Here is a 24,034-nt window from a genome sequence, read left to right on the forward strand (position 1 = left end):
ACTTTACAATGTACAGAGCTGACACTGTCAAAAGCCAGGTGATCAAAGTTAACATCAACAATGGTAGGCAGACTGACAGTATCTTCTCTTGATCCAAGAACTGCACTTCACCTCAGTGGTCTTTCTCCCCAACACACATTACCTGGTTGAATAATGAGAAAAGAATCACACAAACCCCAGCTGAGGCACAATCTACAATCACCCGCTCCTGTATCCTTGCCTGGAGAATCCCATGGACAGTGGAGCCTGGCAGGCCATGGTCCACGGGGTCGCAGAGAGTCGGACACGACTGAAGCAACTGAGCACACGGCACTACAACCACCTGACCTGATATCCTCAAAACTATCACCCTGTCATCAAAAACAAGGCGTCCTCATGAGAAACTGCTAAGAGGACACACGACAACTAAACTGTGGATTTACTCCAGGGTGGAGTCCTGCAAGAGCAGCAGCACGTGAGGAGAAAACTGAGGCATCTCCACACACATCAGTTAATGATGTGTAAATGCTGGTTCACGAATTGCGACAAATGTGCCATACTAATGTAATATGTCAATAATGTGGGAAACTGGGAATAGTGTACGTAGGAATCTGTACACTATTTCTACAATAATTGTTAGTCTAAAACTATTCTAAAATAAGAGTTTATTATAAAATAATCAAAGAATATTGTGCTATAGTATTCTTATTATATAATATGTACTGCTTTGTTAATATTAAACAAACTTATGCTATGAAAATAATTTATTTTCTTGCACTTGGAAAAAACACTATAACTGGCAATTTAACTGTTATATTTATAAATGCTGCTGCTGCTGCTGCTAAGTCGCTTCAGTCGTGTTCGACTCTGTGCGACCCCATAGACGGCAGCCCACCAGGCTCCCCCGTCCCTGGGATTCTCCAGGCAAGAACAGTGGAGAGGGTTGCCATTTCCTTCTCCAATGCATGAAAGTGAAAAGTGAAAGTGAAGTCGCTCAGTCATGTCCGACTCTTAGCGACCCCATGGACTGCAGCCCACCAGGCTCCTCCATCCATGGGATTTTCCAGGCAAGAGTACTGGACTGGGGTGCCATCGCCTTCTCCATATTTATAAATATCTATATTTAAAATCCTATATTACAAAACTCCATAAACTGAAATCTTTCATACTATCAACTTGGAAATTCAGTCAATATTTAGGTGTCAGGAACTTAGACAGATCCGGGGGAGTCACTGAGCCAAAAAAAAAGACGTGGTCCCTGTCTGCATGGAAATGGAGAGAGTGGAAGAGAAAGACAACCATACAATCACACATATAAACATAAACTGCAACTGTGCTAAGTGTACGATGTTACTGTCTCAGGTTAGATTAGGGAGCTTAGATTATGTCCTAAAGAAGCAAAACTTCAGTTGAGGTGTGAAGGATAGCTGGAAGCCAACAAGTAAAACGAAAGTAAAGAAAGAGTGGTCTAGACAGGGAGAAAAGCACGTGCCAAAGCCGTGCAATGCAAGAGCAAGACTAGTGCAAAGGACTGGTGAAGGCCAGCACAGGTGAAACGAAGAGTCACGGCTGGAGGGCTAGGCGCTGTTACGGAGTTTTGTTTTTACCCAAAAGCAATGAGAAGCCATAAAAAGATTGAGAGAGAGGAGGGAAGAGCTGACAATCAGATGTGTGTTTCAAAATAAATCACTGTGCCTTTAGGATGGATACTGGATTAGAGATGATCTGAAGAAGTGGGTAAACAAGAAAGAAGGCTCCTGTAGAAATTTCAAGCAAGATTATGGTAACAAATTAAAGTGGTGGTAGTGGAAATGGGAAACACTAGACAGGTTTAAGAGATATTCAGAAAGTAAGACTAATAAAAACTTGCTGACAGACTGGACGTATTAGGGAGAGGAGTGAACAAGGTTCACTCCTCCTTTCCTGGATTTTCCAACTGGGAAGATAATGGAGTCATTCACTAAAATAAAAAACAAAGAAAGAGGAAAAAACATATTGGGGCGGGGGTTGGGAGTGAGAGAGAGACCAGTTTAGTTTCAGACCTTGTATATGAGATATCTTTAATATATTCCAGAGAGGTGCTAACTTAAAGTAAGATATACAGATCTAGACCTCAGAGGAGATAGAAAACACTCACATCCTTAGAAAAGCTGACATCTTTATCCTAGAAAAGCAGCTAACCATAATCCCCAAACATCCAAGGAAAATATTAGACTCTGACCATCTGGATTTAGTTAAAACAAAAAGCTGAGAAAAAACACGGCAGTAATATCTCACCAGCTAAAACAAAAACTACACAGCACGCGAAACAGATATTTTAAAAAATCTTATTTCAATGGTATATTTATTATGTCACCAACCACATAGTATTTTAAAGTTTTAGTTGCTGCTGCTGCTGCTAAGTCGCTTCAGTTGTGTCCGACTCTGTGCAACCCCAGAGATGGCAGCCCACCAGGCTCCCCCGTCCCTGGGATTCTCCAGGCAAGAATACTGGAGTGGGTTGCCATTTCCTTCTCCAATGCATGAAAGTGAAAAGTCAAAGTGAAGTCGCTCAGTCGTGCCTGACTCTTAGTGACCCCATGGACTACAGCCTACCAGGCTCCTCCATCCATGGGATTTTCCAGGCAAGAGTACTGGAGTGGGGTGCCATTGCCTTCTGCGAAAGTTTTAGCAGGGCTGGCCAACGTCTTTGGAAATATTCAACACCTGTGCTGGGCAATAAAGTGGAGACTACCCATCCTATTTTATCTCAACTAATTTAAACAGCCACATGTGGCAAGTGGCTACTCCGTCAGACAGCAGCAGTTTAGAGCTTTCTCATGAATTTCATCCAATCCCCAACATCTACTTTGTGAATTCACTGACAGCAGGTGTGAGGGACAGAGGGATTAAAGAAGTAGAAGCTTCCATTCCATTTGCTCATTATCTGAATTTTTATTTCAAGAACATATCTTAGTTGTCATGCTGAAAATATGCTTAATTTTAAAAGTAAATAATACACTGTACAGAAAAGTGAGGAAATACAGAAAAACAAAAATAATCTATAAACATACCTTTAAGAAACAATCTACAATTTACATTCAGTCAAACATGAAGAGGATCTACATTTTTAGCCCTTTTGTTAGGAGGAGCACCAACGGCTCCAGTTACTCTGAGTTGGATCACAGTTCTCTTCTCCCCCATCCCCATCCCAACATGCTGGAAATCCTACGAGATAGCCATCGGCTCTAGAACCCCACTTCAAGGCTGCCAAAAACAAACACTTCATAGTCCTCTTGCTTTTCTCCCTTTCACCACCATCACCCTCTGCCACCAATGTCGCACACTTTTACTAGAAACCACAATGTCACAAAATCATTTAGTCACTACAGTGAAAAAGAGTACATGCTTTGGAGTCAAGCAACTTTGTGAGTCTCCTTTAATTAGTCCAATTAGTTGGACTAATTACTTCTACTGCTTTCTACACCTGTTTCTTTATTTAACACAAAATAAGAATTCCTAAAACACATAAAGCATCTATAAAGCATAATGCCTAGCCCGTTATGGACTTCCACATCCTGGTGCTATCCTAGACACTCAATGCAGAGCTCTGAAACAAAACACAGAGCCATCCTAGAGGTTATATCCCCTGGCTTAACCCCAGGGACTCTTTCTACCTGGGATGTGAATCCATCCCTTATCAGGTATTTTACAAAGTACTTTATCAGAATACCATATTCCTCTTCTCTTGGACAAAGCTTTTCCAACCAACGTGCCAAGAACAAATTATGGATGTGCTGAAATCATGACCCCCCCCCCCCACTCCCTGGCCCCCTCAGCTTTCATGGAACCAGGGAGTCTGCCATACAAATAATCATCTTATGTGTGCACGATGCAGAGAAGTTTGGAAACCTTGCTCTAACACTATCTCACGTTGGCAGAACGTTGGAGCTGGCAGCTTCCTTCCTCTAGCTGACTTGGGTCTCGCCAGCAACTCTGTCATTCTCACGAGTCTGCTTCAAAGACAGCCGTGCCACAGTTCTCCCAAAGGACCAAAATCGATCAAGCCTGGACGTCAAGGAGCTGTGAGTCCAGTGCCACACAGAAGTGCCACACAGATACACAAAAAATGAAACAAAACTCTCAGGTGACAATATGGCAGAGATGCTACCAAATTTTCACAAAACATCTGAGCAATTTCCAGCAACACCTGCCTATAACTATTTTAAGGCAAAAGTTTAGAAGTAATGGAGGAAAGATGAAAGAGAAAGTCACAAAGGAAAGAGAAAACGAAAATGTGTGCTTTTGTAGAGAACAACTGAGGATTTGTAAGAGCTATTCAGTGGCTTCCATGACTGGCAAAGTTAGGAGACACTAAAGAGGACAAGAGTATTTTCAAGTTCCTTTGTTTTATAGTCTTTTTTTTCATACTTCCTAGAACTAATGCTGGTGAATATCTGACTTTTAGACCGTTATAGTCCCTAAGTCATCGTCGTCCATATTTTGTGGAACTACTCTCTCCAGTCTGTACATGTATCATTAGTTTTTCATCCATAACCATATTCTCTTAAATTCCCTATTAAATTTACTTACTCCATCCTCAATTTATTCCTTATCCCATCCCAAATTGATCATTCTGGAATGTATTTATACTTCCAGACTCTTACAATGCTAAGTCTATTACTTAAAGCCTTTATTTTCACATTTTCCACTCCTCGTATGTCATCTCACACACTCACACACACACAGATTTATATCTACCCCATAGGAAAACTATCAAATAACACTCCATAGGCCTCCTCCAAATTCATTTCTTTTTGTCATACTTTTTGATATGACATGAAATCAGGGGTTCAATTATTGAAAATTAATAAAGGAAGAGACCTTCTTAATGTCTGAGAGAAAATCAGGTTAGATACCTCCAACTTGTACCAAAAAAGATGTAAAGAAAAGATGTAAAGAAAATCAGGTGAGATACCTCCAACTTGTACCAAAAAAGATGTAAAGAAAAGATGCACTGGAGTAGTAGTTGTCTGGATTCAGTAGCTCAGTCTGGATTCAGATAACCCAGGTTCAATCCTGGCTCCACCACTGTAATTCTGAGCAGATTAGCTTCAGTTAATCATTTAGTTCCAATTTCTTTATCTGTGTGTGCGTGCTCACTCAGTCGTGCCAGACTCTTTGTAACCCCATGGACCGTAGCCCGCCAGGCTCCTCTACCCATGGAATTCTCCAGGCAGAAATACTGGTGTGGATTGCCACACCCTCTTCCAGGGGATCTTCCCGACCTTGGGATTGTGTCTATTGCGTCTCCTGCACTGCCAGGTGGATTATTTACCACTGCACCACCTGAGAAGCCCCTCTTAATCTACAGAAATGAAAAGCTCAGCCGAGTTATAAGGCTGCTTTGAGGGTGGGATGAGGCAAGGAGATCACACAAAGCACCCAGCACAGTGCCCGGCCCACAGCAGGCAGACAGACGTTACGGCGTCAGGTATCAGTCTTCTGGCTTCCTCACTGCCTTAGAAGGACACTAATTTAGCATGGTTGATTTTTTTTATAAAGGTTATGTTTTCTGTCGCGTCCCCTCTACTCCGCAAAGTAAGGATGCTAGATAGAGGGAAAATTAATTTTTAAGCAGAAGACACTGGTCACTCTGTATGGACTATGATGAGATGTATAGTTCTCTTCAAGTTTAAACATTCTATAAAATAGGCGTCAAACATTTTAGAAGGTCAACCCTTGATCAACAAACACTTCATCAAATCAGCAAATTTCAATATGCACTCTAAACTTACATTAAGTTTGGAAGGATACTAACTTATTCACAAAAGAGAATTATCATTATTCTTAATCTAGAGGTAATATGGAGAGAAAGGAGATGTCAAGATGAGCAGCAGCATGCCAAAGACTTAGGGACCACACCACTGAAACATGCTTTGCCCTTTCTCAATAAGCTGAAGGCCGAAGTAAATACCTTAAATGAAAAATAAGAAAATGAAAACAAAGTACAGTAGAAGTTTAAACTTTTACTCTGAGCTGTACCCAGTGGGTTGGTGATATTTAATATGTATTCAATAATCATAAATGTATCAATTTATAAATCCACTGGATCTCTACAACATTGGCCACAAAGAGCTATCCCAAAAAAGAAACCTCAAAACCACAAATCAGGAACTAAATAAGTAGGCAGCCTTACTTCCTTCTCTAGGTCTAGGAAGGAATTTAGAAACACTGAAATTCTAAAGTACCTAGAGATTTCATAACTATAAAGCTAGAATCTCTGCATTCTACTCTCCATGGTGCCCAAACTAGCTATGTAGAGTTTGAAAACAAAAAAAAAGCTCCACACACACAAAAAAGGTTTTCATTAACTTCAAGAAGACACTGCCTTAAGGAGTGGTTTTTAATCTACTGGAGGTTATATATCTCATTTAACAATTTTCTTCAGAGGGGAGAAAATGCACTGAAACAAAACTTTGCCCATAATTTCGGGGGTGGGGATGAGGAAGTCCCCTGAAAGTCACAGACCATGGACTCCTTAAGGCATGACCCTGGATTTAAGCAAACTAATTTATCAATTTGAAAAAGAAGGAAAGCAACTGAGGCAGAGATTTTAATCCAAAAAATAAAATAAGATTAGAAATATTTGCTGTTTTCTCAGCTAAGGAGTGTTAGACCTGGTGGCTGGGAGGGATGGTTGAGCAAGGAAAAACAAAAGTGGGATTAAAACAGTACTGACATGTAATCTGTTGTCTTCAAATCGAAAGAGCAGCAATAAAACGGCCAACTCCTGCAGCCTTAACACAGGAAGGATTTAACATAACCAATTCTTGTGCACATTCCCACACCAGTGAGGTTAATTAAACAGCAAAGGGGAACACACACACACACCTGCCACTTTTGCAGGTGAAAGCACAAGTTTAACAAAAGTCCTTCAAATCTTCCATCTTTTTCTTCCTTAAGAACCGACTCAGAGAAATTACATGTTTTAATCCAGGAGAAAAGGAAGGGAGGGGGACAAATCCTAAAAGGGGGGTGGTTAAAAGGATGTGCAGGAAGTGGAAACTACAAACTTTTTGAGATCAAAGGGCTCAAGAGGGCGGATAAGAACATAAAGGAAGTAATAATAAAATAAAGTAAAAGGGAAAAGCGTCTAGAAACTGTTCTTAAAAAAAAAAAAAAACTAACAACAAAAACCCCTTTCCTTTTTCCTAGACACGTAAACAGTAGTTAACTTGGCAAAGAGGAACGGACGAGACGACAGCACAACTTCCTTCCCAAACTCCAGCATTCCTTGGACGTCCTCTCCAGCAGTCAGGCTTGGGACATTTCCTAGGCAAGGCTCCTCCCTGCACCACAGCCTGAGGAGCCTCTAGCAGGGACTATCGCTGCGGGAGAGAGAAGTGGCGGATGCAGGGAAAGAAGACCAGCAATACAGGCTGTACACCAAACCGGAGGGTGGCCCACTCGGAGACTCAGTCTAAAAGACCCGGATCCTGCAATCCTTTCCCCACTCAATGCGTTCACAACCCGGAGGGTGCCGCCCTGGGAGGGCCGGTCCTACCGCTTCACCCGGCTGTTTCGGGGGCACACTCAGGGTGACAAGAGGGACGAAGGGGTAGAAATCCAAGGCCGAGCACCTGAGTAGAGAGAGATGGCACACACAGTCTAAGGACAGAAGTGCCCTGTGAAAGTACGGAACAGCGAACCCCGGAGGCAACGTGTCCGGCCGGGCAACCAGCTCCAAGCAGCCTTCCCCCGCCTCCTTCCCAGCCTGCCAGCTCCGCCCTCACCTGTCTGCAGGGAAGCCGGCAGCACTCACGTCGAGGATTATCCTTGCCTCTGCTCCCTGAAGTCGCCTCAGCCCTGGCCAGAAGTGAGCGGAAACGCGACTTGTGCCTCTTCCTTCTTCCCCTCCCGCCACGCACCTCGGCTCCTCCGGGGCGGGGAGCAACTGCAACTGTCACAGCCTCACACTGACCAAGCTCCGAATCTACTGGGACCGGCAGCCTCTCCACCGGCGGCCTACAGCTCCTGCACCCGGAGCAGCGGAGCCGGAAGTGAGGGGACCGGAAGTAGCGTTGTCCGTGGCCCTGGACGGCCTCTCTCTCCCTCAATCTGGCCAGCCCAGCCACGTCTCGATGGTGCCAGCGCACCTCCCGCGAGGTCCCCTCTCCAGGGGGCGGGCCCCGCCCCGCCCACTGCGGCCCTAGCAACCACATCCGGGACTCAGCCGGCGCCGTTGCCCGGGTAATTTTCTGGCTGTGGCCAGTCCTAGAGGGGTGTGAGCCTGGGTCCAGATGCACCTGCCCGAGCTTGCCCCAGGGCGCGCGGGCCTGGTCTTGAGTGGTCGGAGGTCCAGGAACCCTTAGCATAACTTTCTCACTCACACACCTCAGCCTCACGCGTTAGGCTTTCCCCCAACAGATGGTGAGCCGGTGGCGGGAGGGCGCCTCGCAATCTCAGGAGAGCCAAAGCTTCTTTCTCAACTGCCGGAGAGCACGCAGAAGGTTATTCCAACCCCGCGGGCGTTGAGAGGGTGGAGGGAAAGCGGGGTTTAGGGAGCAGACGGGATGCGGGTGCTTCACTCTCCTTCCCCAGTGCCCCCCGCTGTCCACTCACGCCCACCCACTTCTGGACGACCAGACTAGACACCCTTGTTCGGCATCCCTGAGTTATGATTTGCTGTCTTTGTGATCACTTTCTGCTCTGCTTGCTGGCAGGGAGTGGATCCGTGATACTTTTCTCTCCTGCTCCTCTTTACTCAGATGACCGATTTCTGCTTTCTTTGCTTGCCCCATTACTTAATAGATCACTGCCCTGTCTACAGAGACCTCCGAACAGTCCTCTTGGATCCCGTTATAGTTTCCTAAGTGAAGGCCCCACTTCGGCTATTCTGCCTGTCCCCTCACAGTAGGGCTCAGCCGTGGTGCTAGACCCTTAAAGCTCATTTGCATACAGGACGTACCGGTAATCCAGCCGCACTAGTCTCCCTTCCAGGTTCTAGACTGCTTTTTACAGCCCTGTCACTTGCAGAAATGCCAAAGGTAACAGCGCACTCCGTGGAATCTACCCCTCTAGACCAGACTTCTCACCTGCCTTGTCACATTAGCCGACAAGACATTTTTAATGGCTAAGTGCCCGAAGGCAGAATTCTGCCTCTTTGGATTTGTAGGGAGTTTCAGCATAGTGAACCATACATCCCTGTACAAATACCTATCCCATATCTGTGAAGAGTAAATGCACCACAAATGTTTCAAAAGTAAATACCAATATTTATTGTCTGAGATTTCCAGGACACCTTCTCTGACAAAAACCGTAATGAAATCCCAAAACGTAAATCTGTGGTTGCATGTTGAATCGCTTCAGTCGTGTCCGACCCTTTACTATCCCACGGACTGTAGCCCGGCAGGTTCCTCCTCCATGGGGATTCTACATTCAAGAATACTAGAGTGGTTGTCGTGCCCTCCTCCAGGGGAAATGGATGAATATATATATATTTATGGAGAAGTATAATAAGAATTTATATATATATATATTCGTTCATTTAGCTCTAGTTCTACAGTTTACTGTGGATTTTCTGGTTCGAAGCATTCCTGTTAGTCTTCTCAATTATAAGAGAAGGATCCCCATCTAGAATAATTACTGCTTTTATTATATAGGAACAGAATGGAACTTAGTAGCCAGTACAAGGATTAGAGTTTCAGAAGGATGACTAGGAAGAGGTGGGTGACCGTGCTCAGTGGTGCCAGAAAGATGTGTACTTAACTGTTCGGGCTGGCTGGGGCTGTAAGGATTCCTGCCAGCTGTCTCTTGAGTTTGAGGACATTTAACTAAAGATATCTGTTAGACCATTAAGCTCAGAAGTATTTCTGATATTAAAAAGGTAGACACTTGGTTTAGTTATTTGTCCTTAGCTGGATCGTTTTCTTGGCAGCTGCTGGTTTTGATAGAAATTCAGATGTGGTTGGAACTGATGCTAACTTCTACTTGGTGAGGGTGCTGTGAATCATTTTAGGTGCTCTCTGGTCCAGTGTGATTCTGGTAGTATGCACAGTTAGCCCTTATATTAATGCAGAGTGTTATGCTGTGCAAGGCTATAGACAGGATTCATCCTCCTATGATTTTTGCTACCCGCAGGGAAATTAGAAAGTAGGAAGGCCTGAAGGATACACTGAAAATTACTTCAGCTGGTGATGGAAAACAGTGACAGTCTATGCACTTTCTTTGGGAAAAAAGGAAGTAGTAGCTTTATTCTTGGGTTTGGGGAAATTTTTTCATGCTGACTCAAAAGACTGTTTTAAACCAAGTCCTGCTTAGATGGAGACTCTCACTCTATGCTTCCTTCCCTCACCCTTTCCCTTGATCCCTTCCCCCACCCCCTTGCTTTCTCACTCCCTAATTCCCTACAGCTTGGGGAATTCTTCCTGCCCATTCTCCTCCGGAAGAATAGAAGATTACTATTTTCCTTTTAATTGGCATTGTGTTTGGAGAAGTATAATAAGAAGGGAATAGCCTGCCATATATGCTTGTGACAGGGGGCTTATCTAATCACTTACCTTTGCACTGCTATTGGCTATTATTCAGCTTTAGAAAAATCAGGTACCATTTATTCGCTTGGCTTATAGGGGAACTGTAGCAGCCTGTTTTTTATTTATTGACTAGGAAGAAAAGCAGGCAGTGGGTTAAAGGATATTGTTATTCATCGTTATATATATTTCAGTGTTATTCTCTGAAAGTAAACTCTTTATTAAAGGGTACTGGTTCTCCTCCTCCTCCTCCTAAGTCGCTTCAGTCGTGTCCGACTCTGTGCGACCCCATAGACGGCAGCCCACCAGGCTCCCCCGTCCCTGGGATTCTCCAGGCAAGAACACTTAATGCAATATTTAAATAAGCCCATGAAAAGTAGAATGGGTAGAACATAAAGTAGAAATTGTTTTAACTACAAAGGAAAAAACTTATAATTCCATTGTCTACAGTTAACATCAACATTTTGGTCAATATCTTATGCAAATTTTTTTCTTCATTTATTTAACAAATTGTTATTGGGAACCTACAGTTAGCCGGGCACCAAGCACTGTAGGAATAGCCGTGAGCCTCTGCCCTCAAGGAACTTTCAGTATAGGTTGTATTTGTTGGCATGCAATTCTGTATTTTGCTTTTCCCACTTAATATTGATATAGTATGAAATTTCCTTCATATCATTAAACATTCTCCTTCAGGGGCTCAATAGAATTTTAACATATAGATATTCGTAAGTTATTTAGCTAATCCTTTTTGTTACAGATTTGGATTACTTTAAGTTTTCTCTATGATTATAAAACAACCATGTAGGAAACAGTCTTGTGTGGTATAATTCTAAGATGAATTCCAATGACTTTCACCTTGTATAATTCCTTCCTCTGCGAACATGATAGTCTATCATTCTATGATTATATTATATGCAGATGTAATTGAAGTAACTACTCACTGACTTTGAGTTACTCAAAATGAAGTTAATCTGGCTAGTCCTAAACTGACTACACGAATCTTATATTTTATTTATTTTACTGAAGTATCATTGATTTGCAATATTATATTAGTCTCAAATGTACAAAATAGTGATTCAATATTTCTACAGATTATACTCCATTTAAATTTATTACAAAATAATAGCTACATTTTCCTGTGCTATACAATATATCCTTGTTGCTTATTTATTCTATGCGTAGTAGTTTGTATCTCTTAATCCCATACAGCTACCTTGCCCTCCTCCTTTCCCTCTGCTCACTGGTGATCACTAGTTCGTTCTCTGTGAGTCTGTCTCTGTTTTGTTATATGCATTCCTTTGTTTTAGATTCTACGTGAACGTGTTAACAAAGTGTTTGTCTTTCCCTGACTTATTTCACAAAGCATAATACCCCCTAGGTCCATCCACATTTTTGCAAATGGCAAAGTTTCGTTCTTTTTTGTGGTTGAGCAATATTCTATTCTGTATTTATACATAATATACATCTTTATCCATTCACCTGTTGATAGACACTTAGGTTGCTTCCATATCCTGGCTATTGTAGGTGATGCTGTTATTAACAGTGGGGTGTGTGTATCTTTTCAAATTAATGTTTTTGTTTTCTTCACATATATATATATACACACAGCACTGAATTGCTGGATCCTATGGTAGTTTGTTTCTAGTTTTTTGAAGAACCTCCATACTATTTTCCATATTGTTGCATCAATTTACATTTCTGCCAACAGTGTACAAAGATTTCCTTTTCTCCCCATTGTTGCCAATGTTTGTTATTGTTTTTGATTATAGCCTTTATGACAGGTATGAGGTGATATCCTACTGTGGTTTTGATTTGCATTTTCCTGAGGATTATGATGTTGAGCATCATTTCATGTGCCTGTTGGCCATCTGTGTATCTTCTTTGGAAAAATGTCTAATCAGATCTTCTGCCTATTTTTAATTGGGTTGTTTGGTTTTTGGTATCGAGTTGTATGGGCTATTTATATAGTTTGGATATTATCCCCTTCTTGGTCACATCATTCACAAGTAAGCTGTCTTTTCATTTTGTTGATGGTTTCCTTTGCAGTCCAAAAGCCTTCAAGTTTAACTGAGTTACATGAACCTTTTAAAAGCTTAGAGTTTTCTCTAGCTGATGGCAGCAGAGGAAATTAGAGAGATGTGAAGCTTGAGAGAGATTTGACGTGAGAAAGGTTCTCTGTTGCTGAAATAAAGAGGACCCCAGGTCAGTACCTGAGAGAGGCCTCCAACAGCTAAGGGTAATCTCTGCTCACAGTCAACAAAAAACCAGGGACCTCAGTCCTACATGGAGAAGGCGATGGCACCCCACTCCAGTACTCTTGCCTGGAAAATCCCATGGACGCAGGAGCCTGGTGGGCTGCAGTCCATGGGGTCGCTGAGGGTTGGACACGACTGAATGACTTCACTTTCACTTTTCACTTTCATGCATTGGAGAAGAAGATGGCAACCCATTCCGGTGTTCTTGCCTGGAGAATCCCAGGGACAGGGGAGCCTGGTGGGCTGCTGTCTATGGGGTCACACAGTCAGACACGACTGAAGTGACTTAGCAACAGCAGCAGTCCTACAACCACAGAAGTCTAAGTTCTTTACCAGCTGAGCCACAAGAGAAGCCCAAGAATACTGGAGTGGGTAGCCTATCCCTTCTCCAGCGGATCTTCCCCACCCAGGAACCAAACTAGGGTCTCCTGCATTGCAGGCAGATTCTTTACCAACTGAGCTATCAGGGAAGCCCACAGATAACCTGAATGAACTTGGAAGCAAATTCTCCCCCAGCTTCTAGATAGAGCCCAGACTGACTGGCATCTTGATTTCAGCCCTCTAAGACACTAAGCAGAGGACTCAGTTAAGCCCACCTGGACTTCTGGCTAGTTACGTGAGATAATAAATGGATATTGTTTTAAGCTACTGCTGCTGCTGCTAAGTCACTTCAGTCATGTCCGACTCTGTGCGACCTCATAGATGGCAGCCCACCTAAATGTCGTTAATTTGTTACACAGCAATAGAAAATGAATATATTTGTAAGATAGATTATTTTTATATCTATAATTTTGAGGGAGATGGAATAAAATGGTAGGTATGGACTTGCTGGATAAAAGGTTATGCACATTTTTTAAGTTTTCATGTTATATTGCTAATTTGCCCTCAGCAAGCCTTGTACCAATTTATGTACCTCCTAGCAATGTATGTCGGAGAAGGCAATGGCACCCCAATCCAGTACTCTTGCCTGGAAAATCCCAGGCAAGGAGCAATCCCAGGATGGAGGAGCCTGGTAGGCTGCAGTCCATGGGGTCACTAAGAGTCGGACACGACTGAGCGACTTCACTTTCACTTTTCACTTTCATGCATTGGAGAAGGAAATGGCAACCTGCTCCAGTGTTCTTGCCTGGAGAATCCCAGGGACGGTGGAGCCTGACGGGCTGCCATCTATGGGGTCGCACAGAGTTGGACACGACTGAAGTGACTTAGCAGCAGCAGCAGCAGCAATGTATGTTACTGCATCCCGGCAAACCCTAGATACTGCTGTTTTGGTAAGCAAAAACAAAAAGGTAGCTCCTGTGTTGAAGGAAGATTTACATTTCTCTTACTACCAGTAGAATGGACAATTGTTTTCTTTATTTGGAGTTCACTTGGTAAGTCTATTTTACTGAGTTGCCTAGTCTTAGTCTTCAGTTCGCTTCACTGTTGGTACAGAGAAAATAGTTCCTGCTGGTGCTGCTGCTGCTGCTAAGTCGCTTCAGTCGTGTCCGACTCTGTGCGACCCCATAGACGGCAGCCCACCAGGCTCCCCCGTCCCTGGGATTCTCCAGGCAAGAACACTGGAGTGGGTTGCCATTTCCTTCTCCAAAAGTAGTTCCTAACTGCTAGTAAGTAGTACAGCATTTCTCTGCTGTAATATCTTCAAGGGGTTGTTGTTTTTGTTCAGTCGCTAAGCAGTGTCTGACACTTTGCGACCTCATGGGCTATAGAACACCAAATTCCTCTTTCCTCTACTGTCTCCCGGAGTTTGCTCAAATTCATGCCCATCTTCAAGGAGTAGCATGATTGAGAGAATTATTACTTCTAAGAAATATTAGCTGCTGCCATCATTCCCTGCAAAAAACAAAAAACCCAGCCACTGGACTGTGGGAGAATGGAAAATTCCCATTCTCAATGAACTCAGCTTCATTGATTAGGCAGTATTGCCTAACTTTGCTAGAGAAAAAGCCTGGCTTGTCTGATTTGGCGTTGGAAATTTGGTTGTTTCAGGAATAAAGATGTATTGCATCTTACCATGGAAAACTGTAACTTTGACAACTGTTTTAGAAGGAAATATATACTGTTAACTCTCAGGAAAAAAATCCTACTATCTTCCTAAAAAAAGTATCACTTATTTTCAATTTGATCAAGATAATCATCTCTGATTGTGTGTATTATATTGCTTTATTTGTGATAGGATATGGGAGAAAATTCAAGTCACTTTTTCTGTAATCCTTATTATTTGAGATGATAGGGTTTATACCTGACAAATTAAATAAAATGGAAGAAAAGAAGAGGAAAAAAGAAAAAAAAAAACAAAAACAACCAAACAGAAAGAAGGAAGAGATTGCCTTTTACTCTTGGAGAGTAGTTTTCCTTGGTTTTGACTTTTCTTAAAAAATTGGTTCTTGCTCCCTAAATTTCTGGAGGTTGGTATCCTTCCTAATAAGAGGAAGATATTTTTAATTTTTTATTCTGAAATAATGGTATATTTATAGGATATAGTAGAAAAATATGCAGGCAGTTTCCATATATAAGAATTTTTTTAGTTGAATGGTCAAATCTTATTTACTTAAAAGGTCAGCTCACCCTAAAATTGGATATGGAGTATGGTTTCTGTTTATGTCCCCAGAATTCATAATGGCTTTTCTCCTGTGGAAACCTTATACTGCCTTTTGGGGTATATGTGGAGGGGGATAGGTTTGGAAAGGCATTGGAAACTCTAGCTTGGTGCTGGAGGCATAGAATGTGTAACTGTTAGAGGAGCCATGCCATGTGCAAAAAGAATGGTGGACTTGACCTTGGAAAGCCTGGATTCTGGACTGCATTCAACCATGTTATAACCATATGAGCTTTGAAATCGTTTTACCTTCCTCCTGAGTTGTTTAAAATACAGGAAGTAAAGCAGTTTGGAAATTAACACCCTAGGCTCTCATAATTATTATTAAGATCATTTTTGCAATAACAGCAACAACAAAAAAGATTCCTTTACTGGTTTTATTTCCTATAATAAAAATTACTTCTTTGTTTTGGACAACAAAGGCAGAGGAATTTTGTTTTAATAAAGTTTTGTGCAAAAAAAAAAAAAATGCATGTGTTATCTTGAAACCTCCAAGGACAGAGAGAAAAACTAGAGGAATGGAGTGTCTACCCTCTCACGTGGAAGGAAGTAACCCTCCCCCACAAACCTCCCCACCCCCTTCATCAGATTAGCATGTTTCCTGGGCCTGTAGGAGGCCCGAAGCCTATGGATTCTAGTTGGGGAGATGCTGCCTGGGAAGGCTGGGACCAGCCCATGTAGGGTGACCGTTCTCACTGCACTATTTGGCTTAAGAAGAGTTCTGCTTTCAGTGTATGTTTAAGGTGGGATTCTTGCTATCATTTGAAGTGGGATTTCACGAAATCTCAGAATTTTATAGATTGACACAGTGGAAGGGCACATTAGAGGGAAGATAATGATGATGAAAGTGAAAGGGAAAGTTGCTCAGTCATGTCCGACTCTTTGCAACCCCATGGATTATACAGTCCACGGAATTCTCCAGGCCAGAATATTGGGGTGGGTAGCCTATTCCTTCTCTAGTGGATCTTCCCAACCCAGGGATCGAACCCAGGTCTCCAGCACTGCAAGCAGATTTTTTACCGGCTGAGCCACAAAATGATGATGAGGTCATCAAATATGTATTGAGTACTTTGTAAGGTGCTAAATACGGTGCTAAGTGCTTAACACGCTCTCACTGAATCTCACTGAATGTGCCATTACTCCACGAGCTACATGCTGTAGTCACCTTTATTTTACAAAAAAGGGGGCCAAGGCTTCAAAGGCTTAAGAGAACTACCCAGGATCACCTTAAGTGCTAAATGCCAGTCACTTGTCAATTCAGGTTTGTCTGGCACCAAGGCCCATCTCCTCCCGCTGTGATAAGCCCTTTATTTTACAGATAAAGAAGTAGAGGTCCTGAGAGGTTGAGACCATGATCTCTCTCCTTCTTTTGTTTTTTTCTACATTGTATCTTCTTAGTACTTTGTTTATTCCCATGCGTTTTGTCAAGTATTTTCTGGCCTCCTGCATTCGGCCAATATGTCAAAGTGATAAAAAGTTACTAGATTTTTAAGCAACTAGAATAAGATTTCAGTTTTTAAAATTTGTAATGGAATCACTTGATTGGATTTTTAGCGAAGCATTTTCTACCAGACTCCTGTAAAGGAGACACTGTCTCCCATGTTCTATTAAAAGTTGGACCTTGTGACCACTGTCTGTGTTTTTCTTTTAGAGAAGCCAGAGGGGCAGCCTGTGACTTCATGGGAAAAACAGCCACCAAAGATCTACCCAGCATCATTTTTAGTTCTTTAATTTTGGTAAGCTCACATTTTTAAAACAGATTAAATTTGTCTGATTTATTCCAGAAGTATATATTACAAAGCATTCAAAGGCAAGTGAGAACTCAAGGGGTCAGAGCAGAGCTCGAGAGCTTCTCACAGGGACATCATTTGGGAGGTAAGCATTTCTTCTGGAAGCTTCAGTTACTGTATTTTTAGAAACATGTTCCCATTCTTTTCATGATTATTAAAAGCATAACTAAATAGTATAAATTTTTTTTGATATTAAATTGACATATCATCGCTAAAATTCCTCTTTTTTTTTTTTTAAACGTTTCAAGTGACAGAGGATATTGTCAAGTCTTAGAAGGGTTCTACCATTTTCTTCTCCACCCTAAAGAGACTTGGAAATTAGCGGCTGACGTTTTGCATGAAATTTCTGAATGCTTTTCTTCTTATCTCTGAGGCCTTCTGTGGAGAATTAAGAGGAGGCTGAATGCGCGCATGGATAAAATGGATCATCTTAAAGGATTGAAGTTCCAAAAATACATCAGCAGGACTGGACAGGTTTGACATAATGAGATTTCTATTTTAGCTTGACTTCTGGAACTCCGAATAAACTGAACTGCACAAGGTCCTGGGGAGGAGGTTTCTCTTCTAAAATATTCTAGCTGCAGATAATATTTTTCTTATTCAGATCCTTTGAAGAAATGCATTTATTCATCCGTTTCCACAGAAATAAGACTATTAGACACTGACCAACTTTTAATATATGTAGTGGCTTAGAAAGCAATTTGTATCATACTGGAAAATAAATTTTTCTAAAGAAACAGACCCAGAGAGGGACGACATCTCTACATAAGCTCAGGGTGAGATGGCGGAAGCTCCTGTGGATGCCTCAACTCTGCCCGTAACTGTGAAGAAAAAGAAAAGTCTATCCATTGAAGAAAAGATCGACATCATAAATGCAGTAGAAAGCGGTAAGAAAAAAGCAGAGATTGCAGCTGAATATGGAATAAAGAAAAATTCATTGTCTTCTATTATGAAGAATAAAGACAAGGTTCTGGAAGCCTTTGAATCACTGAGATTTGATCCAAAGAGAAAAAGACTGAGAACTGCTTTTTACACAGACCTGGAAGAGGCACTAATGAGGTGGTACCGAATTGCTCAGTGTCTGAATGTGCCAGTTAATGGCCCAATGTTGCGGCTAAAAGCTAATGATTTTGCCCAGAAACTGGGACATAATGATTTTAAGTGCAGCAATGGTTGGCTGGATCGTTTTAAATCCAGGTATGGTCTAGTATTCAGAGCTCAACCTGTAGAAGCCACAGGTGTATCAGCAGACCCTTCAGCTGTCTGGCACCAAAACATACTTCCTTATTATTTAAATGATTATCATCCTAAAAATGTTTTTAATGTAAAAGAGACTGGGCTGCTTTATCGAATGTTGCCTACAAATACCTTTGCATTTAAAGGAGAAACCTGTTCAATTGGCAAGTTATGCAAAGACAGAATAACTCTGGTGGTTGGGACAAACATGGATGGCTCAGAGAAACTGCCTCTGCTTCTCATTGGAAAAAACAGAAATCCACATTGCTTCAAAGGCATAAAATCATTGCCTGTGTATTATGAAGCTAACAAAATGGCATGGATGACTGCAGATGTATTTGAACAGTGGATGCAGAAGCTGGATGAGAGATTTCAAGCTCAGCAAAGAAGAGTGGTGATTTTTGTTGAATCTTCTCCTGCACACCCAGAGGTAAAAAATCTGAAGTCCATTGAATTAGCGTTCTTTCCATCATGTTTATCTTCCAAATTTATAGCTATGAAACAAGGTGTTATTAGAAGCCTTAAAATCAAATATCGACATTGTCTTATTAAGAAATTTCTGAGCTCTGTTGAAGGCAGCAAAGAATTTACCTTTTCCCTTCTAGATGCAGTTGATATATTGCATCTCTGTTGGAGGGCTGTCACCCCAGAGACTATTGTTAAGAGCTATGAAGAGGCAGGGTTCAAATCTCAAAGGGGAGAAAGTGAGGAGGCAAGTGCAGAGACAGACACTGGCCTTGATTTGGTTGCCGACGCCCAGGCGGCAGGAGTGGAATTTCCCGAAGGCTTATCTGTAGAAGAGTATGCTGCCCTGGATGATGACTTAGAAACTTGTGAGGCAGCACCAAGCAGTGACGCTGTATGCCCCAAAGAAAGTGAATCAGATGAAACTGGATTTTATACTTCTGATGAGGAGGAGGATGGTGGGTCTCTGGAAAGTGAACTCCCTTTACCATCAAAAAATGAGGCAATAACTGCTTTAGATACTCTGAAAACTTTTCTTAGAAGTCAAGATATAAATGATGAGCTTCATAATTCTTTAGCAGACCTTGAAATTTTTATTAACTCTTTATCATCTAAGTAATTATTTATTGTACAACATCTGAAGATAATAGAGCTTTTTATAATGTATTTTATTATTAATATTTAAGATATGTAAAGGGAAAATACCTCTTAAACCTAAAAAATGCCTAACTAATAATTTTTGGTTTAATTGCAGATGTCTTTGGTCTGTCTGCAGATTAAAGTTCCCTAGGTAGATTAAATGATGAGTAAGTAAATGAAAAAAATGAATTTCAATTTAGTAAGATTTTGGGGAGCAGAAAATAAATTTCACAGGCCTTATATTTGAAATATATGGTATATATGTCAAAAACAAAAAGAACTCTCCAACTATTTGATTCACACAGGTTGAACTGGTGATTGCTATTTTCTATTTTTTTCAAATTCAGATCACGTTGTAAGATATTTTAATTTTTCTACCTCGTCTAAGAACCAAACATGTATCTATTGGTTAGATATTTATTTTTATAAACATACACTAACTAGACTCTGAAATATCAAGTGCTAATTTTAAATTATTTTTCTCATGACTAGCTAATCATCCTAATAAAAATTATGAAAAATTACTGAAAAAAAACTGACCCAATTATAAACCCAGATGATTAAAAATATGCATCTAACTTTAAAATTATTTCTGTATATGGTCAAATGAAAGACTATGACCTTATCAGGTTTTCTTAAATCATCTATATCTAGAAGATGATATGGATTCTTCCTAAATATTTGTATGTATATGTATGTGTGTTTAACAGAAAAGTGCATTATTAAAATATGTATTAAACTCTTTTTATATTTTAATAAGATTACTCTTTAAAAATGTGAAGAAACATATGCAGTTAGTAAAAAAGAAAATATGTAATTCTTAGTTCTCTGATTTTAAGAGCTGAAACAATCTATAACATTGGATTTTTTTTATTTTACTGAATTTTGTTTTCAGGACAAACTGATTGTTCTTTCAGCGTATTTTGATTTTTTTTTTTCAAATTCAGTGGGTAGCATTTTGGATTAACTTTTTGTTTGAGGAAGTTTTGTATTCAGAATGTTTTAAAATATTGTATGAAATTATTTATATTCCATAAAATAGTCTTTAACCAGTAGAAAAATATAACAATGTGTCTCACTTTTTTGTTGTTAAATTTTAAATACATTTAAGTTATTAGATCTAATTTAGTGTCCCCTTTGAAAAGTATTTTGAAAAAGTATAAAACATTATACCGATGATTTTTATTCTGAATTATTAGTCTGCCAACAGAAGACACATTTGGAAGTGACTATTTATAGAAAGTATTTTTATTTTCCACTGTTGATTTACTTTGCATTGAGATTTAGTAGTTGTTAAGCCTGAAAAATGTATTCATATTAAAGTTTCTTTTAGAGTAAAATATAGATTGTTTATATTTAATTAAAAGCATTTTTGTTAATGGCTTGGTTTAAAATTGTAATGTGATGGAATCATGGACCTGAATCATGGACCTAAATCATGGACCTCGATCTCTCTTAAGAGCCCCACTTGTAACTAAAGTACCCGGTAAATACTGAGCCCTCAATAACTTTTTTCTCTTTCTCCACTTCATACCATTTGGATATCAAATATTTTATTTAATCATTTCAGATGACATAAGAATTATTATCTCCATCTTTACAGATGAGGGAATTAAAACCTGGAACAGTGATCTGGTTAAAATCTCAGGACGAAAACTAAAATGCAGTAGTTCCCCATCACCTAGTCCTGTGTTCTGCTAACTATATACCACAGTACTTCTTTTCTGTACTCCATAAAAGAAAATTCTATGGGTTTTTTTCGTCTTGAACTTAGGGTTCTGAGATCAAAAGTATTTCAGAGACTAACCTGAGTCTTTGCTGATAGCTGTATTCAGACCTCTCCCCTAAGAACACTGTTGCTAATGAAATACCAGGACTTTCTGATCTGGTACTCTGTACCATTTTAACACAGAAGTTCCTTGGAGTTCTAGTGAAAATATTTAAAAACAACTTTAATATTCCCAAAGTGTTGAAAGAACCTACTCATTTCCTCTATATGACATCATCCATTTTTTACTTCTGGGCATAATAAATCTCAAGGTGATAAAATAAAGCAAGGCTCCTATGAAGACTTAGAAAAAGGTGCCCGAGATTCAAATCAAAGATAAACTTTAAATTGTCGACGGTGTACACAATTCCATGTAGTTTACAAGACATATAGATTTAGATCATTTTCAGTACAAAACGAAAAAGTCACTTTCCCTAAGACAGTCACTACTGTCTGCCTTACTCCTGATCTATCTTCTCTATACACGGTCGCAAAGAGTTGAACGCGACTGAGCGACTCACACACACACACACACACACACACACACATACACGGTCAGTACAGGGACTAAATGTCACTTGTCTTTTCAAAGAAGAACTTGATTTACAATTCATTAGTTTTTCAATTAAACGTGACATTATTCTTCCTTACAAATTCCTGTTGTTTCAACAATGTTTTTGCCTGTTTCTACTTCATCAAGCAACAAAGCTTACGTTGAATTTGGGACACTGTTTCACTCCATCAGTGAGGGGTTTGGTTCAGGATAAAAGAGGACAACGAGTAAATCAAGGCCTGTTGGGTTTTATGGTACCTGCCTGGCTTCTTATTTGGATCTAAGATCAAATGTTAAACCTCCTTTTAAACTTATACAAAGCAGAATAATTGGAAGGGGAAGTAAAGTAAAGGAGAGGAGGAGTCAGAGGACAGCTTGCAACACAAATGCCTCAGATTTTAAAAGAAGCCTTTTCAGTCCCTCTTCCAGCAGGGGCTCCGTAGAAACTGGCAGACAGAAGTTTGCCCTCCGGGAAAATAGCACCACACCTCTGCTCAGAGGTTCAGAGTCCAGTGGTGGGTTACATCTTTGTCAGCACTAAAGGTTTTCCAGGCTAAGTGCAGGCAGCTACCCTAGTTGCTGGGAGGAGATCTCTTGAGAGAAAGGGGCCACAGTATGCATACAATTTAAGTTCTCAGAAAACATTTCAGTCACCGGATATATTAAATCTAGTCATAGTCCTATGCTGTCTTGCAAAAGACGTTTCCTTTCTCTGAATCTCAGTTTCTTTCATTCGTAAAATGAGACTGACACTTCATTTGAATTTATTTTGCAGATGAAAGAAAAATTTGAATGTGAATGCTTTCAGCAAACTTGAAGTGTTCCACAACTATAGCGAATGACTGAAAGGCGCTTCCAGGTCACTACTCCCAGATATGCCCAAGTATTAATGTTGTGCTCACTAAACGCCAGTGAGAATTTTCTCGTTGAAATTTCTTCTGTACAGTAAAATAGGACAGTCAACATTTCTAGAAATATGCCATTTATCTGTAGAAATAAAAAATCATTTCTGTTTTGAATGAGGGAATAAGGTGACTTAGAAAGCTTCATTTTTTTTAAAAAGAATTGATCCTCATGGAAAGCAATTCAATAAAATAAGTACTCATTGCGAAGTAGCTTTCTAAGTAGCCTGTCATTAGCTGAATTGCACCGTTGAATTGCACCGTTTCCTTGGGCTGTGTATCTGAGGGTAACCCAGAGTCTGGGGAAAGACTAATAAACACACTATTATCGTAATCTTCATGGGCTGCCATAACCAAATACCATTGACCGGGTGGCTTAAACAACAGAAATTTATTATCTCACGGTTCTAGAGGCCAGAAGTCTTGAAATCAGGGTGCCAGCTGGTCATTTTATGGTGAGGAATTCTGCCTTGGGCTGCAGACAGTCATGATCTTTCAGATGCTCATGTGACCTCTGCTTTGTCAGTACAGGGAGAGAGAGAACGTGCTAGCCCTCTGATGCCTCTTCTTGTAAGAGCACTGTCCCATTGTGAAGGGCCCATCTTCATGACGGAGAAGGCAATGGCACCCCACTCCAGTACTCTTACCTGGAAAATCCCATGGGCGGAGGAGCCTGGTAGGCTGCAGTCCATGGGGTGGCTAAGAGTCGGACACAACTGAGCAACTTCACTTTCACTTTTTCTCTTTCATGCATTGGAGAAGGAAATGGCAACCCACTCCAGTGTTCTTGCCTGGAGAATCCCAGGGGCAGGAGAGCCTGGTGGGCTGATGTCTATGGGGTCACACAGAGTCGGACATGACTGAAGTGACTTAGCAGGAGTAGCAGCATCTTCATGACCTCATAAAACCCCGATTATGTTCTCAAAGCCCCATCTCCAAGTACCATCACACTGGAGAGTTAGGGCTTTAACATATGAATTCTGAGTCATCCAACTACCCCTTACCAATGAAAGTACAGTTGACCCTTGAAAAACACAGGTTTGAATGGCAAGAGTCCACTTGGATGTGGATTCCTTTTGCTCAACATATACTACAGTACTACACTGGTCCTCCACCGGTTGAACGCATGTATACAGAGGGCACACTGTAAAGTTATACACGTGTTCTCAACATCCTGGAGGGTCAGTGCCCCTAATCCCCGCAATGTTCAAGGGTTAACTTTTCACATATTAATCAGACTCGTTTTCAATTTGCTGTAAACTAAAAGGACATGCATATTTCAGAACTTATTAATTAGCAGTAGCTATTAGCAAAGACTTTAAAGCTTATGAAACTTT

At 40.8% G+C, this 24,034-nt stretch overlaps 2 protein-coding genes across 15 annotated transcripts in view; one reads left to right on the plus strand and one right to left on the minus strand.

Moving 5' to 3' along the window:
• Positions 1 to 8,131, minus strand: part of ARFIP1 (ADP ribosylation factor interacting protein 1) — a 135,685-nt gene extending 127,554 nt beyond the window's left edge. For 2 of the 12 annotated variants that reach the window (XM_055550672.1, XM_055550668.1), the window contains exon 1: positions 7,755 to 8,108. The gene's annotated coding sequence lies outside the window, so the exon portion shown is untranslated. Of the gene's footprint in view, positions 1 to 6,700; positions 6,726 to 7,601; positions 7,656 to 7,754 lie in introns of those variants that run through there. The other 10 variants (XM_055550669.1, XM_055550671.1, XM_055550673.1 and 7 more) reach the window with 10 other exon arrangements.
• A 201-nt stretch (positions 8,132 to 8,332) lies between these two features.
• On the plus strand, positions 8,333 to 23,605 carry TIGD4 (tigger transposable element derived 4). 3 transcript variants are annotated; one of them, XM_055550685.1, is made up of 4 exons: positions 8,333 to 8,471; positions 16,996 to 17,219; positions 17,383 to 18,800; positions 22,571 to 23,605. In XM_055550685.1, exons 3-4 carry the CDS (start codon positions 17,916 to 17,918, stop codon positions 22,610 to 22,612), a joined length of 927 nt encoding a protein of 308 aa, XP_055406660.1. In that variant the 5' UTR covers positions 8,333 to 8,471; positions 16,996 to 17,219; positions 17,383 to 17,915; the 3' UTR covers positions 22,613 to 23,605. The 3 variants fall into 3 exon arrangements, with proteins under 3 accessions (XP_055406660.1, XP_055406658.1, XP_055406659.1); XM_055550683.1 differs by lacking the exon at positions 22,571 to 23,605 and having other exon boundaries at positions 17,383 to 20,833; XM_055550684.1 differs by lacking the exon at positions 22,571 to 23,605 and having other exon boundaries at positions 17,129 to 17,219; positions 17,383 to 20,833.
• Positions 23,606 to 24,034: the final 429 nt, after the last annotated feature.

Source organism: Bubalus kerabau, chromosome 16, assembly GCF_029407905.1.
Source record: "Bubalus kerabau isolate K-KA32 ecotype Philippines breed swamp buffalo chromosome 16, PCC_UOA_SB_1v2, whole genome shotgun sequence".
Classification (NCBI taxonomy): Eukaryota; Metazoa; Chordata; class Mammalia; order Artiodactyla; family Bovidae; genus Bubalus; species Bubalus kerabau.